Consider the following 17838-nt stretch of genomic DNA (forward strand, 5'->3'; position numbering starts at 1 on the left):
ATACACAACAACTTTTGTTGCAGATCCCCTTGTTAGAGCTATATATTATGATATGAATATTATGTACAGTATGGGCACAATGCAGCCAAAGTTAAGTCCCATTTATTTAAATAGGAGATTTATAGAACGATCCTATGGGGCTTGTGAAGAGGGAGACCCATGAATGAAAACGTTTGTCCTTGGAAATCTCCCTCTTGCATGTTCAGAACTGCCCTTCACTCTTCTTGCTGTCATGCTGGCTGTAATGGTAAAAAGAGGGAATGCTGGATCCCAAAGTCCTCTCAATCCTGAGAAGGGGAAACAGGGGGCGGAAGTGCCAGCTGATTTACTAATTTTCCCTCTCACTGGGACCATTGCAGGGAACATTCTGAGTGAAGGGGGCCCACGGATGCAAAGGGGAGGGGAGGAGGAAAAACACTGCCTGCTCCCAATCTATTTCAGATTTGTTACTGCATCCACCATAACTCTTTCCTCCCCATACCAGGTAGGCTTGCTTAACTCTGACCTTGTAATCACGTGACCTGTCTTTTTTTTACTGAACATATTGGCAGAAATTTGAAGAATCGAAAGGATGGACTGTTAGTTTGCTTGAGCTGCAGTAAGATGGAGCTTTCTATGGAGTCCACAGTGTGAACTAGGACAAGTACTAGTTAAGCAGCTTTACTAATGAGAGTTGGACCTTGGCCAACTTTTAGTCTCCTCTTTTCCTTCTGGGATAATTTATACACTGCAATTTTGAGTCTTGTGACAGACATGGAATATATAAAATTTAATTCTGTAATAAGCTCCCACAACCTCCCCAAACCAGAGTAGGATATGAAAATCAAAATAAATAAACCTTTATGATTTTTCCATGTTTTAAAAACTCCAAACTAGTCACCTTTACCAAATTTTACGTGGAGCTGCCATTGAAAAGCATGAGGTCCAAAAGATTGCTGTCAGGTTTTTGTCTGGGGCTGTTTGGATAGAGCACATTACTATGCCCCTTTGTAATTTCCATTGATTTTCTGCTTGTTTGGGGGCTTAATTCAAGGTGTCTGGAAAAACACTGAATGGCCTAGGGACCATATTCCATACATTCATTCCTGAGAACTCAAGAGATCCTGCACTGGGTTCCACCATTGACTTTGTGAAAGAAGGCCATTTCATTTGCCATGTCAGGATTATGGAATACCCTTCTCAAGTAAGCCTTCCTGTTTTGTTCTGCTGTCTTGTTAAGATGTGGCTTTTATCAGGCAGGCTTTTTACTGTTTTTTTGTAGAGACTGATAGATGTTGTTGGACTACTTACCATCTGACCAAGCCTACATACCACTGGTCTACATCTGCTAGACTAATTCCAGAGGGCTACTCCTGGCTACTCCATATTACTCCACTAATAATGAAAACACTAGTTTAACTACAGTGGTCTTACTATTGTATGAAAATTGTCAGCCTTGCAGTTTGCAAATGGCAAGCTAATTTCCATTTAATATAGTTTATTATTATGTAATTTTGCACAGTCTTTAGTCTCTTTTGTTGACATTCCCGAAAAGAGAGTTGTGTGACTCATCTTGTCGTGTTCTGTAAAGTGGGTGGGGGAAAATGATGGGGGAGCTGTTACCAAACCAAACAAAAACTGGCTTGGAGGATTCTATTTCATCCCACTTGAGAGGCAAACAGTTCATTATAAAGCTCATACAGCTTTATTATTCCCGGACATTCCACTTTTACAGGACTTTAAATTTACACTGTGCTTTGCAAACACAGATTAAGATGTGTTCTTTACCCTGAAGAGCTTGCTATATAAATAGCTGCTGCTAAAGGTGACTTGTAAGAGAAAATCCTGAGTTGATACAATTTTGCCCCTAGCAAAGTTATTATTTTTTTTAAAGGCAAGTATGTGTAGTAAGTCCCTACACTGTACATCTGATTTAATGTTTGTTCTACTCTTTCATGGTTTTGCAGCTAATGTCCAGCATGGGCTGAGCTGTTGGATGATAATATATTTAAACTGAGACAAGTAGGCCTAGAAATTAAAGCCATTTGCTTTTGTTAATGTGGGTACTGAGACACATTTCAAGTGGCGAGCTATATAGCCCATTATAGGTCTCTGGAGTATTTGCTTTCTCACTGTACCTCAGTTTTCTTAACTATCAGTTAACGGTCTTCAGCTGCTGGTTTGGAACATGCTACCTAGCATGGCTTGCACTGATAGCATTGTTCCATCATTTTTGTTTTGGGATTTAGTTTTTATATAGGGAAATAATTGGGAGGTAAAAAGCAGCGAATACAGGTGTACATAAGCAATAATTGGGTTACATATTTTGGCCTTGAAAAGGCTGAAAGGCTGAAGCAAACGCTAGAAGGTTACTTAACTTTTACATCCTCACTGTAGATGTGCTGAGTTTTTGCAACTAATGAAAAAAATGTAGCACTTATGCAGATGAGCCAAGCACCTAGTATAGGCCAGTTTCATTCTATTGCAGTAATCATATACAACCATTGAGGAGGTTGTGGAGTGCATTCCACCTCCCTCTGAAACCAGCTGGTTGTTTGGAGCTAGTTATAAATGATGTACCAGAACTGCCTTGCTTGAGCTGTGATGTCAACATGCTGTGTTACTGCAAAGAAAATCAGACAGTACGGCTGTGAATAGGGGCTTCCCCTCTTCAAACACTTCAGAAATGTTTGTAGACAAAAATATGCAAATGGGACACCAGAGGCCTCATCTGTGACCAGCTTGTTCTGTTCTTGCCCCCTCCTTAGTTCCTGCCCCGTAATGATTACTTGTTACCAAGGTGAAGCAATCTCCCCCCTCCCAATCTTTTCTACCCTCGTGCAATCTGCGGCATGCATTAAATGTGTCTCTAGAGGCTCCTAGATAGGAAATAACCTTGAAAATGCAAAACCATTTTTAATTAAAGCAGGTACAAATGATTTCAATGAATACACAATTGCACAATTCTCACAGTAAGCATCTGGAGGTAGAGAGGATGTAGGAGAACAATAGAGACCAAAGTATACCAACACCTCCCTAGGAATAGCTGAAGTTGCCTCAGAAAAAACAAAATGTATGTGAGCATGCAATTATTTCCGAAATGCATGGTGATGAAGTTTCCAATTATGTTATGTACACGCCACAGCAATTTCACACGATATGTTCAAGGCACAGAAGTTGGAGTTGGATCTTCTCTTTGAACCTGTTATTACATGTAGCATCTACATGCAGTTCTCAGGACCTTAAGTTCGTGGGCTTTCCCAAAAAATATTCTTAGAACTCTACTTACAAGTCCAATAAAGTTGGACTGTGAGCGAACTCAAATGTTATTGTCCAAACAATTCCTTTATAGCAATGATGTTTTGACGACAGTAAGAATGGACTTGGGGTATTAGTGCAATAATAAAGACTGGTGGACTGATACTCAGAATAGCTATTCTCTTCACGAGAGCATAATGCTATGAGTTTGTGGGTGCCAGACATCTATAATACATGGATCCAGGAAGTGTTAGAATTTAATCAGGGCTTGGGATGTTAAACTGGATGCCAGACCTTTTAAATCCCTGTATCCAAAAGTGCTAAAAATATAAACCAAGCAAGCTTCAGGCAATCTCCTAATGATGGACCATTAAGAAAAGAGCAAAGGAAAAGTGATAGGCCATTAAGAGAGCAAAGGAGAGGGGGGACTCTGTGCTAGACACCAAATGTGTAGGGCCCTTCCTCCAGCTTTTAAATAGCGAAAACAACAAGGTCAGAGTTGAGAGTTGGCTGTAATGTGACCCATAGCAAAAAAAGGTTGCTGGCTGATGAAGGCTGAGAGCGCTGTGGCTGAATGCAAGGCTGCGGCTATGGGAGAAACAAGACCCTTCTGAGGTGTTAATGCTGTGAACCCCTCCATTGCAGGCTTGGGCTGAATATATATGTAAATAAACCACATAACATAAAGACACCACAGTCTCCACTATGCCTCATTTCCAAAAGGAAACATGCACCCCGTGTAAGCATGGAACCTGGAATGCCTGGAATCCTGCACTGTTCGGGGATTGGAGTGGTGTGCAGCAATATTGTTGCCATACAAAGCAGTCTCATGGCATGGCATGGCATTCATAAATGGTGTAGCATCAACTTAAATATCTACTGTCCTAAAGGTTTCTCCTTCATTCTAAAGTGAAATAAGTCTGTGAAAGTAGTTACAATGAGATAGATGCAATTCCACTTGCTTTGTTTAGGAAACCACTGTGCTCTCCCCCTTTTATCGGAGCCCCAAGTGGAGTGGATTCCATAAGCAAACTATTAGCTGGTAGGAAGTTGCAACCATTATTATAAATGAATAAAATACATTTCTACATCTTTTGAAGAAAGGGGAGAAATCACAATCTTCATTACACACTCTGATGTGAGTTTAGTAATAAAAATCGTAGGATAGTAATCAGCGTTTAAAAATAGTGCATGTTCTCTAGAGTGTTCTGTGAACCCTTTTAGAAGCACCTTAGCCTTTTTAAAATTCAAGTTAGTTTAAAAGCTTTTTAGGGATGTTTGATGAGGGAGTTCCTGGAAGGGAAGTAGGAAAACTAAAGTGTGCATATTAATGGTTCACAGCCACAGGTTCTAACAGAATAACTAAAACGAGTAAAATCCAAGTGCTCATACTTTCTCATGATAGAAAGATACATTAAAATTCACTAAAGGCAGGAAAATTACCAAAGAACTAGCCAGGCCACCAGAGCATCAAGGCATAAGACAACCACTTAAGACAGGAACGTTGCAGAAAGCTAATGAATTCTCCCCATCTGTCCTCACAAAGGTGAAGGACCATCAGCTGAAAAATGTTCATCAGCCTGAGGGGGGCGGGAAGACTGTAAACTGATGCAAAGCAAAGTACTGTACTGTAAAAGACACAAGATCTAGTTTGCTAAAAATTATCAGTTGGCAACTCTAAATCTGCAGCATGTGCAAGATAAGTTTCCACATAAGACCATGGAATCCTAAGGGACTGATAAATATTTTAATGTCTTCTCTAGCCCACATAATGGAGAACATTTTTTAAAGGTTGGGAAAGCAGAGGTGTGTGATCAGTTTTGCTTTTCGCTGTTGTTGGGCTTTGAGTATTACCCCACCCCTTCTCTCTAAGGAGTAGCCCGTGTATTTATTTTTTTGACGTGCAAGCACTGAAGCATAGCTTGGGTGCCCTAACAAGAGGTGGGTGGGGCCGACTGGGCCGGTGGCCCTGGGAATTTTGAGGAGCAGGACAGCGGCGGGGTGAGGTCGGGCGTTGCGTGCGCTCATTGCAACTGCGGTTTCCTCTTCCAAGGCAATAGGTGGCGCAGCAGCCCTGGCGACCGCTGCATCCGTTTCTTGCCATGCTTCGCTGTTAAAGACCAAGCTCAGACGGAAGCCATGGAGCGAAGGGTTGCTGCTGATAGTTCGCGCTGCGTTGCAGCCACCTGGGGGCCACCGCGTTCAGGGCTGCTCTTGGCACTTCCCTGTATTCGCCCCGCTGCTTTTGATCACTACTTGCTCTTGCACGATCGCCCCGACTCGCCTGGCCTGGCCTCTCTTTTCCTGCAGCCACTTGTGACCAGGGCGACTTTGCTGTCAGTTTTTTGAGCGCCGGGTGACATCAGCAACTAGGCACGCAAAGCCACGAAAGGCATCTCTTCCCTGTTAAAAGTTTACAGGTGTCTACAGGACTGAGAAAGAACACTTTTTTATTTAATTAAAGATCCAGCACCAGGCAGGAGGCTAAGAGCCACATTGCAGGGATCCAACGCTCAGCTTTGCAGAAAGGACGACGCAGCCACCCATTTCGCCCACCGCTTTCTATCGAATAATGCTGCTGAAGGAACCAGCTGTCCAAGGCCCAATCTGTTAATTTTACCAACATTAAAGCCCACACACGCACATATCTGCAGACATTATCAGGCGATAACCGTTGCAAACTTGCACCTGCCGATTTCTACAAAAACCAAACTGCTGCAAAAAGCGCAAGAGCAGGCGAGGTCAGGCTACCCCCCCCCCCGTCACTTTGGCTCCCATATTTGCAAACGGCCCGGACTTCAAGAGACAAGATTTGCAACGGCCAACGTCTAATATCGCCAGTCCCTGTTACTAAAGTACAAAAAACCTGACCACTTAAGAAGGGGGGGGGAGCCCCGTCGCTGCATAGGAGCGCGGTCGAAGCTGGCAGCAGCAGTGGGTAGGGAGACAGGGAAGCGGGAAGTCCCCCCGCTCCTAGCGCTCGTCACGTGACTCCGCAGGGAATCAGCCCGTCATTGCAATGAGGCAATAGTCTATTGTATCCTTCCGCCACTCAGTACGTGTGTGTGCGCGCGCGCGCTTTCCCTGTTCCTCCCGCCCTCCCCCCCCCCCTTTGATCGCTTATGTCTCGGCCAGACCCTTCCGTGTGAGAAGAGCCAAACCTCCTCTCGTTAAGCGCTATAAGGAACCTGGACGGCGGCGGTAGGGGGAGGGGGTTGCTACTTGGCCAGAGCGCGCAGCGAGCCCGCTGGAGCCGAGGAGGCGGTGATGTGGCGGTAGAGAACTAATTTTTTCGTACGCGGCGGCAGCAACGGCGGAAGGACCTAAGCGAGGAGTGGTGCCGTAGCTCCGATTCTCTCTTTCTCTCTCTCTCTGAGTCTCTCCCCCCTCCCATCCGCTTCTTTCTCCCTCTCTCGCTGCCGTTCCCTCTTCTCCCTTCCCCCCTCCCTGCTTCCCTTCCCTCATTCTCCTCCTCCTCCACCCCCCTCCTCTCGGAAACTGCAGCCATGATGGCAGTTTGAAGCTCAGGCGGTTGGCGCTGGGGCTCGGGAGCCACAGCCCAACGGCCGGGGAACGGTCGGACGAACTGACGGCAGTGACGCTCGTGGAAGCCGGCGCGCGGAGGAGACGGCAGCAGCAGCAGCGACGACGACGCGGGAGCGGCGGTGTGAGGGAGGGGGGGTGGCGCTCGCTCGCTCGCGGTGACAGAGATCTGGCGCTGAGGCGACGAGGGAGCGCGCTCGCCCCGATGGACTGAGGGAGAAGGAACTATAACGTCGGCGGCAGCAGAGAAAAGGAAAATGACACGGGGCAGCCTCCAGCCCCGCGCGCCCCTCAGGACCTGAGCTTGCTCTTTCCCTCTCCACTTCCCTCCCTCCCTCTCCCTCCAGGCCCAGCCGCCTCCCCCTCCCTTTCCTCCCCCCCCTTTCCCCGCCTGCTGCTCCCCCCCCCAAACCACCGGAGGTGCGAGCCAAAGGAGCACCGAAACTTTCAAGCCGGCCGCCTTCCGCGGAAAAGCCTCAGCCTGCTCGCCTGCCCGCCCGCCCGCCCGGCCCCGGTTCACGCGGGGTGCGGTGCTCGGCGGGGGGCGCGGAGAGAAGGAAGCCAGCCGGGGGCCCAGAGCCCCGCCGCGGCCGCGGAGCTGCTGTCACCGTTTGTGCTGGAGCGCCGCCGTTCGAGCGAGAGGGAAAGGGAGCGCGGCGGCGGCGGCGGTTCCTCTTTCTCGCCCACCACCAGCAGCGCTAAGGAGACTCGGGGCCCCATTTCTCCCCCGCCGCCGCCGCGCTCAAGGTATAGCCTGCCTGAGCTGAGGGGAGCCGCGCCAGTGGCGGGAGCTGCAGCAGCGGCAGGAGGACTTTCCTTGCAGCAGCAGCAGCCGCCGCCGCCGCCTTCTGGCCAGGGCCCTTGTGCCGCTGCGGGGCCTTCGCCTGAATTGCCGCCGCAACCACCAGCAGCAGCGGGCCCTGTCCGCGGTGCCGCCGTCCTCGCAGCGCCCGAAGAAGGAGCAGCAGCAGCAGCATCGCTTTCCAGCCGCCGCCGCGGCCGCCCTCTTCATCACCGGCGGCGGGGAGAGGTGGGGGAACAGCCTCCTCCGCCGAGGCTCCGAGCCATCTGCGCCCTGCAGCCGCCGCCGTGCCTATCCGCGCTGTTCCTAAGCGGCTCCCGGCTCCCAGACATGACCGCCATCATCAAAGAGATCGTCAGCAGGAACAAAAGGCGATACCAGGAGGATGGCTTCGATTTAGACCTGACCTGTATCCCAAATTTTGTGCAGGCCTGGCCTGGCTGGGCCGGGGACGCTTTTCATTTTTTCTTCTTCCTTAGGGGAGGTGGAACCCATATGTCTTAAATCCCCCCCACCCTCCCTGTACTCCCCACCCCCACCCTCAGTCAAAGGGAGACCTGTGTCCCCCTGTCCCTCATCGCTTTCTCTCTCCCCCTTAGGTAGTTTTTTCAAAAAAGCTGCTGTGATTCCCCCCTCGCCTCGCCTCCCCTCCCCCCCCTCGCTGATTTGCAGCAGCTAGAATCTGGCAGGCTCAGGCCTAGGCCTGGCACTAAAAGGTAGAGATGAAATTCAAGTGGAAAGCAGTAGTGCACATACAGCTGTTGCATCAGAATTATGCAGCGATTATCTAGCATGTTTCAGTATTTTTTGTATAATGCGTTACATGGTGTAGTGCAATCTAGGATTGCAGCTTCGTCTGTTTAAGACTTTACCAGTTACAGTGACAAAGATCTGGTTGGTTAGTTTGTAATGCCTTTTGTCTTCTGGAAAATGCTCCTTTTTGGAGTATAGAAAATGCACACTGAGTCAATTTACAGTACTTAGTGTTGTTCCTTTTCTTGCCTGTAGAATGAGTAGATTGAGGGTTGTTCATAAGTTGCAATTTTTGTGTTTTAACATAGCTATTAAAATAAAACTCCTAAATGATAATGCCACATAGATTAATGCATATTTATATGTTTTAAGCAAAGAGTATTAGTGGTCATTTGGAATAAAATTATTGCGTGGCATTATTTAACATGCATTTAATGTGGGGTGTTACGTCCTACTTAAAAGTACCTAATAAGCTTCAGACTATTACTTCAGTAACTATTTTCTGTTAAAGTGTTGGTGTGGTTGATGTACCCATGGTTGATGGCAGCATCACTTTAAATACATAGGGATGAGAAGACAATTTTCTTTAACAGTCCTAAAATACTGCATTGATAATATGACCCCAAAGCAGTTAGAACTGGGAAGTTGGTTCTTAACAAAACTTTCATCCAATAGTTTATGTTGCATCTGCAAATGCCTACATTGTTTAACATGGTGAATTCTTTCACCTCCCCCAATAGAAACAGCATGTTATAGGGAAGTGATTCTGTGTTAAATTGTAGCCTAGTAAATTTGAGAAACAATGAAAGTGGGAACACATTTTCAGTACAGTATACCAGCATTAGGCTAATATCTCTTTAGAAGGAATACTGATGAGATAGGTGGTTTTATGGGGCGGGAGGCTGTTAAATTTGTAAAGATTTTGTATTGAGAGGCTCTGTGGTCTTACTCTAGATTTCTCTAATTGGAATCTCAAGTGTTCAGAACTGCTTACCAAACAGTTTGTTACATCTGCTTAACCCTTTGGTGGTTTTTCTAATCTTTTGAATGTTAGGTATTCTTAATTGGTGAAAGATACATATTCTTATAATAAAATACTCGTTTAAGCAACAAAACTTATTTTTTTTTATTAGCTCAAATTACATTCCCTCTTTCAATTAGTTTACCACATTTGCAGTACTTGTGTATGTTTCCTCAGAAGTATGACTATGTTCAGTGGGCTTTACTGCCAGGTAAATATGTATAGTATATTTGTGCTGCTGATATTGTAGCAAGCAATTCACACTGCATGAAAGTGATAACTTAATTATATCACTGATTATTTTAAATATATGAATAATAGAGCTGCTTTTACATGGCAAGATTTTTGATCATAGAGCAAGAAAATTCAAATTATCTTGCTACTGGTGTTTCTGCTAACAGCATTCAAAAATATTTAAAAATGAAAACTAGTTAGTTCTTATTCCAATACATAATTGAAAGACAGCTCTTTTAACTCACTGTTGGACAGTGTGTGTGAAGTTGTAGCACGGAGAATCCAAAGGTTAAATATTTGATACTGGAACAGTAAAGTGTCACCAGTGTATTGGAGAATCTTCCAGCCATTTAATAAATTGAAATCTCTTCACACATCACAAGGTTAAAATGAATCTCTTAGGCCAGGCACAGGCAGAAGTTAGATCAGAATCTACTGACAGATATTCTTGATCTATTGCAATAATCCAAAGATCTGAGTCTCAAATTGTTTAACAATAAGAACAGCAAAGTGTCCCCCTCCCCAAATAAGTCGCTGACATAAGCAAACCTTTGGGTAACCAAGAATAGATTTTTGTAGGAAGTAACTGAACTCATTTTTGGTTCTTTTGATCAGTAGCTGCTCAGAGACATTCTTTTCTTTAATTCTAAGTGAATGTCTTTTGTACCTGGCTTTAGTTGTTGGGTCTTGGAGTTAAGGTAAAAAATAAGTAGATTCTGCAAACCTGAGGTCTGCACATCACTGTCTTATTCTGCAATATTAGCAACATTTCTTAGAGCTTGAGGTTGCAAACTTATCCCTGGGAATAAGCTTCGCTGAACACAGATTGCTTCCAAGGAAATATGTATAGTGTTATGTTGCATGTCCCATTGAACTTAGATGGGCTTATTTCTGAGAAAACATACCTATGGCTGTGCTGTTAGACAAACAAAAATAAATCAACTCATATATAGAAATAACCTATTGGTAAGCATAGAAATATTGTACAAGGCATTTCTTAGCCATATATACAAAAAGCAATAAATGAAAATACCTATTTCAGAATTACTCCTCTGGAATCAATTACGGTACCTAAGGATTGTAGTTGTGCTGTGGCATGGGTATTTCTTCCTTGGATGTAGCCTGGAAATATTTCACTTCTTCCATTTGTAGAAAATTGTGCTTCCTACTTAACTTGATGAGACAAGTAATTGTATGTCCTGTTCGCTAATATGAAAGACAGTGTACATGATCAAACAGAAGTTAGTTGCAGCTAATTGCAATCCTGTTCATACTTGGTTGAGCTTGTTTAAACTTGGGGAGACTTTACTTTTGAGTATACATGCCTAGAATTACATATTGTAAATCCTCTTCCATTTCTTTCACTGGAATGTAATACCTAATGTAATGGGGCTTACTCCCAGGTAAGTGGGCTTGGGAGACTTCAGTCCTAAACTCATGTACCTGTGAATAAGTCTCATTGAATTAAATAGAACTTACTTCAGAGTACATATGATTAAGGCAGTGCTGCAGTTTGGATTTTGTGAATTTAGTTACCTAGCTTTAATGAAAACAGAACGGGATGTCTTGATTTCTCAGACATAACTTCGTATATTTTAAATTCTGTTTCTGTAGTATATCTGTCTTTTCATCCTTTCTTTTTAGGAGGGCCATTGTTATCAAAATCTAAATTGCTGTACACTTAAAATACCCGATAAATGGAGTAATTGTGGATATTTTCATGGAAGTAAGATCTTCTGTGTTCAATGCAGTTTACATGTTCATGTGTTTAGGACTGCAGCCTAATCTGAAAGATTGCATTCTTTTTAAAAATTAGCTATTACTCTGTATATGATTACAATGTAAGTCATAGTATGTGAATAAGAGTGGATATTTGATCCTGAAAGAGGTAGTAGAATTTACCTTAATTTCCTTAAGATTCACATTTTATTTGCAAAAGGTGTAATTATTCTATTTTGCCAATTCGAAAGTCATTAAAATAGATAGTTAATAGATTCTCTTATTGTGTGTACGTCTGAGATCATATAGTTTTGGTACATAGTGGTAAATTTAAATACCTGATTGATTCTTCTTGCAGTTCCTTTGAGTTTTCCTCAGTTCTTTCAAGTGATGTGGAATGGCATCCCCTTCAGCTGGAATTACTTAACTTGTGTTTTAGAAAGTTGTATATAGAATGTGCAGATTTGTAAAGTTATACAAGTTAAACATGAAGTTAACAATTAACAAGTGTTACTGTGTACACAGTTTAAGTCTCAACTTTTGGTCCTCTTTTCGTCAGTAATAGTTGTAGTACAAGCAGTTCCTATATGATCTGTGTTTTAGTGGAAACTTTGAAATGGTGGGTAACCTATACATTAATTTGCACTGAAAATGGCATTGTTTTTCCCCTGATTATGACTTTGTGAGTGTGTATAAGTTAGGCCATTGCTCTGTCTAGATTAATATTGCTTGTTTGGACTGGCAGTGGCACTCCATGACCTCAGGAAGGTGTTTCTCAGCCTTACTGTTGAATACACCTTTTAATTGGAGTTCTATGTTTTGAACTTTGGGCCTTTATGAATGCAAAATGTGTTATATTCTGATGCTTGTGCATCCGTCTTTATAAACTCACTTCAAACTGCTTTTTAAAGTATCTCCTCCCATATTGAGGATAGATTAATCAGAGGCTTTATTTTAGACGTAGGAGACACAATGCATTTTTACAGCAATATTTTAAATCTCTTTAGATTCTGAACTGTGTTACAAATTACACATTTAATATCTGTAATTTACAAGTCAATCTGTGCACTCATAAGCATCTTCAACATCTGTCAAGTAGCAAGGAAAACACCACTTTCTGTCCTTCCTGGTGGGTAAGGAGTACACTTCCCATGTCCCACTGAAAATAATTTTTTGGCATCTACAGTTTATTTTCACTAATTCTGACACAAAACCACTATTTCAGAGTAATGATGCATATAATGGATACCTATAAATATCATGGTTTTTAGATATTGCATAGAAGTGCCTTAAAGCTGAGTCTTCCCCAGGATTTCCATATACCCATATTCATAAGAGTTTAGGAATAAAATAAACATTTTAGTTTGCAAATATCCAGATTATGGTGTGCAGAAGGTAGAATGGCTTACTCTGTCAGTAGCGTCCCTTGTTAACACAAGTGTTTCAAAGATGGAAAATTTGTAGAAATTCAGGGTGTTAACTGCACATTTTCATTTGCTGTCTTGGGTCTCAAATAATGTTTTACCTGCTTTGAGGTGAGCCAAGTACCACACAAAGTAGATGGTAGTCTGCAATGGAGTGTACCTTGTCAGTTGGATTATATAACACAAACACATCATCTCTAGTAATAATCTTTTTCATCCTTTTTTTAATTTAGTGAATATAATGCAGGCTTCTGGGAGACTGTTTCTCTATCTGGACTTCTTTCTGCCTCTGGGAATGCTCAGTGGCTTACTGTAGTTTTCCAGAGAGATGGAACTCCTTTCACTTTGTCTCTGTTTTTTCAGCATAGGTTCAACAGGTAGTTACTCCCCCCACCCCCAGTAGCAAAGCTTTCCATTTGAATTGACTGTTGGTCATGCAGTCTTGATAGGTGCATTTTGAGTGGTTGAGTGGTTGATTCCCAGGTTTTTTTAGCCTTTAGAGACAGGTCCTGCTTTTTGTCTTGGGAGTTTAGTTTCTCTCTGCATCATGGTTTAGCCGGTTGCATCCTACCACAAAAGGCAAAATCAAAATGGCAACACTGCTCCTGTGCAGCTATGAACTGCCTTTTGGCTATATTTGGCTAGCTGATTCAATAGGATTTTGTTTAACTTCAATAAGATTAAACAAAAAAAATTCCTTCCAGTAGCACCTTAAAGACCAACTAAGTTAGTTCTTGGTATGAGCTTTCGTGTGCATGCACACTTCTTCAGATAAGATTGTTTAACTTTTGTATTTGTGAAGATCATGAAATATTATTCTTAGTATGTCAATTTTATCTTGCTTAAAGAGTTCAAAATATTGTAAATCAACCTATAGGTGTTGGTATTGTGGATTTAGGTTGGACCAGCCTAAAATGTAATTCCTGTGTAAAACGGATCCAGAAATAACCTGCCTTTTTATTGGACTGGCTAAATTGAATGCATGTTTCTGTGAATACTTGGCTATACTTTAGCAGTATAGAGTAGTATATAATCTGAGATAGATTAGGCTGAGAGACAGACTTGCCCAAGGTCACCTAGTGACTTTTTTGAGTGAGAGATCTGAAGCTATGTCTTCTCTCCTGTAAGCCAGATGTCCTTGCCACTAACTATACCACAATGACTTTTGTGATTGTAGTATGTCTTTTCTGACAGATAGGGTGCTATACAATCTGTTCCAGAATGAAAGGCAGGGTTTGAATGGAAGCAATGTTTGGAAGACCTTTCCACTTTTGATGCTTATTTCCATGTATGCACTTGCACTTTCTTATGACAGGCACTTAAAATAGAAGACACAAGATTGCAGCATGGAGTGTTCCCATTCAGGGTGTCAGCCAACCACCATGCTCTTTCTAGCCTACCGCTAGGATTTGTAATTCCCCCCTGCAACAGTCAGTCTGCACTCTATAGCTGCTGAGCATGCTCAGTCGTTGTCCTGATTTTTGAGGACCCCCACCTTAGGGATTTCCTAATTTGCTTTTACTTCTACACAACTTAGTTTCCCCCCAAGCCTGTTGATGCATCTCTCTGGAGTTTGTATGATCCTGTTTTTGCTATGTAAGGATATTCACTTTGAGAACTGGATTCATTCTGTGTTTATTTGTGCGCACAGAGATATACGCATACATATATGTCTTAAAACAAAATGCTTCAGATTGTAGATTTTTAGCGGCTCCATTTGTAAGATATATCTAACTTAAAATACAGTGTTTCTCTCTCTCTCTCTCTCTCTCTCTCTCTCTCTCTCTCTCTCTCCGTGTGTGTGTATCAAGCAAGTATGTGATGTACATTAACAATATTGGTTCTGTAGATGAAGTTTCATCCAGAAGGGGTACACTGGTAAAGGCATTAGTTTTGTGGTGCCAAAGAAAATGGGGTGGGGAAGAAGAGTTCTGAATAGCAGAACCTTCCCATTTCTCCAGTGGTTGGGCAAACAAGGCTAAATAGTGTTTCTAATCTGTACACTTCCTCTCAGAAAGGATGCGTCGTTTTCATAAAGTTCGATACTATGTACAATGTGCATTTACTCTTGGCAGCAAAGAAACCAGAAATAATTCTATTGTAAATCTGATATTTATCTCCATTTCCCACTAGTTCCTGAAAACTGCTGAATGCCTTTCCTATGGGCTTTGTACTTAGCAACACTGGTCAGTGCAAATTAAGCACAGTTTCTTTTAATATTATGTGACTTGGCCCCCACTAACATGGTTCTTGCAGAAGAATGTCATGTATTCTTCTAACTGTAAGCTAACATAGCTTACAGAAGCATTGTGTCCCTTGGTATTCCTGCAGTGTATGGGTCCTTTGCTCACATTTTTTGTTGTATATTGTTACTAATACCTAAAAAGCAGTGGGGTTAAATACTTTAAAAAGGTAGTTTCAGTGCTATTTGAACAAAATTATTTAGTTTGTCAGCAGCTGCACTTTGGAACTCCCTGCCTATTGACATAAAGCAGGCACCTTCACCATACTCTTTGGCACCTGCTAATAGCATTCCTGTTTAGACAAGGTTACTAAAATACTTAGAAAGTTGAGATAATTTTAAACTGTTTTATTACTTTAACTTTTGTAGATTTTAATGTAGGGTTGTAATTTTTTTTTATTTTACAGTTTTGTTTTCTGTAAAGTGCTTTGAGATTTTTTACAATCATATGGTGTATAAATTTTTATGGAATGAATAAGTAAGTAAAATAAATAAATTGATTCCTTTGGTGCAATGAATACAGTCATCCCATGCCATATATTGGTATGTGAAAGCTGTTACTCATTTTTTATGCTTCTAATCATAATTTTTATGAATTTGGTAAAGTTCATATTACGCAATATAACAAGTTTCACGTAAAATGGGAATTTTATTCTTCTGCCATAGAAAAACCATTATGGGGGGGCCTCCTCCCTGGACAGGCTTTTTTGATCGGTAGATAGTAAATGTTTTTTCTGCTATGAAATAAATTAAGTCGGGTCATAAATGTTCTGAAAGTTGCGCCAGATGTTCATTGGGAAAAGAGCAGTATTATAGTTTAAGACCATATATTTGACATCCTCAGTGGATTGTATTTTTTTGGATTAAAAAAAATGCGTCTGTACCTATCTCATGAACAATAATGATAGAATACAGTAATATTTTAATGCAGAAAAGTTTCCTTGTGGTAGTGCATATTTTTAGGGAAAGTAGCGATGACTCTGAAAAGGAATAATGAGTTATAAAATAGTTCTGGTTTGGCTTAAAAAGTGTATTTTTCCTGGCAGGGATTTTTTTTTTTTTGCATGTGTGTGTTATGCACATATATATGAGTTATCAGTGGTTAATAACATCATACTGCTGCTTTGGTAAATATTCTAATGGTACAGTTCAGTAGCTTTAAGAAGACTTGATTGAAAACTCAGAGAAATGCCATTTTTACAGTAAGAATCCATTACTACTTTGCTGTTTGTTTTAACAGGCCATTTGTATGTTCCCCAACTAAATGAAAATGAGTCCTTAGTCTCTACAAATTTAAAATCCTTACATTGATAGGGGGACAGTAGAATAAAACACCTAAAAGGGTGTTTTATTATGTCTTATTCACATGATGTATGCATAGAACTTTCCAATTGAGTGATTTTCAAAACAAGTAATGCCCAGACCTTTTTCCTCCCAGAAGTTGGTGTTTACATGCATGCACTAATGTACTGGAATTTGATCTTTAAGGTTTTTAAGAACTTAGATTGAAATATATACATGCACACTTGGGTATAAATATCAATGAACTCAGTGAGGTTTACTGCCAAGTAAGTCTGCCATAAGATGTATTAGTTCAGTTAGAAAGTGGTGGTTCCTAACTAGTGCTGTCATTTTAAATTTGAATATAATGTAGGAGGGCCCATGGTCTCCTACTTGCCTGTATCTCTTTACTTGGAGTAAAGAGTAATCAGAGTAAACTAATAAAGACTAGTTGCTGGGGGATGGTGAACAGTAGGGGATGGCTGTTACCTGCATGACCTGGTAGTATGCTTTCTGGATGTATCTGACTAGGCAGTGTTAGAAGCGGGATGCTAAACTAGATTGATCTTTGTTCTCATCCAGCAAAGCTGCTCTTATTATATTATCAATCTTTTGCAGTTTATCTACATCGTTGTTGACTTCTGTTGCCCAGAATTGAACACAAATGAGATCTTCATCAGTGCTGAATAGAATGCTATGGTTATTCATTTGTATCTTAAAGACAGTATTGCTCTTAATGTGGTCTATAATGGCATTGCTATTTTGTTCCACTACATCACATTGACTCATTCAGTTTATTCCCTATAAGCTGAAGTTTTTAGAAGTGCAGCTGTTCACCCAGTTAAATTTTTTCTCCGTCGTCTCCCCTGCCCACAGTATTGTATGTGTGTTTCTGTATAGTTCTTTGTTTTAAATATACAACTTTTTTTGTTTTTATCATATTGCTGTGTACCTTACTTTTCATAGATACATCTAACATTTTAGTGTTTGCAATCCCTTTATTTTGGATCCAACATGGTGTATGGTCATCTTCCGCTGTGTTGATTAAGAAATTGAAGAGAGAATTACCAGCATGGCTGGAAATCTCTTTACAATTTGATAGTGATCTATTTTATTTCTTTGTGCAGTTTTTCAACAAATTATATTTCTCTTGCAATAGTTTGTTGTTTGTTTGCTACCCTCCCAAATAACCTTTCTGGTGTGGTTGTCATGAAGACGGAGATCAGAAGCCTCGGCATAGCTAAGATATATCAGTGGGTTATTCTCTACCTAATCCAGTCTGACTTCTTAAAAAAGCAACTTAGTTTGGCTCAGTACAATTTATAACCATTGAATGCTAGTCACTCATATTCTTCTCTGTGCTTCAGTATGTGCTCCAATTTTAAAATGCAGAAGCCAGAATAATTTTTTCTGCTTTCCTTTTAAAATAAAAAAGATGCACTTTACTTTTGCTCTGTAGTCTTTTGGGACTATGCCATTTTCCATGAGTTCACACACATAATTACTAGTGGTTCTGAGAGACCAGCGTAACTCCCATGGGATCCTTGAGTGAATGTCATCAGGACCTGCCGACTTGAATATG

The 17838-nt window shown here is 41.6% G+C and overlaps 1 protein-coding gene across 1 annotated transcript in view; it reads left to right on the forward strand.

The window, feature by feature from the left end:
- The first annotated feature begins 6269 nt into the window (after positions 1 to 6269).
- PTEN (phosphatase and tensin homolog) overlaps positions 6270 to 17838 on the forward strand; it is a 51839-nt gene continuing 40270 nt past the window's right edge. Inside the window, exon 1 of the mRNA XM_083740748.1 lies at positions 6270 to 7991. Within this exon, the coding sequence (XP_083596874.1) occupies positions 7913 to 7991 (79 nt within the window). The 5' untranslated portion in view covers positions 6270 to 7912. The remainder of the gene's footprint in view (positions 7992 to 17838) is intronic.

This window comes from Podarcis gaigeae, assembly GCF_964106915.1.
Source record: "Podarcis gaigeae genome assembly, chromosome: 5".
NCBI classification, from domain to species: Eukaryota; Metazoa; Chordata; class Lepidosauria; order Squamata; family Lacertidae; genus Podarcis; species Podarcis gaigeae.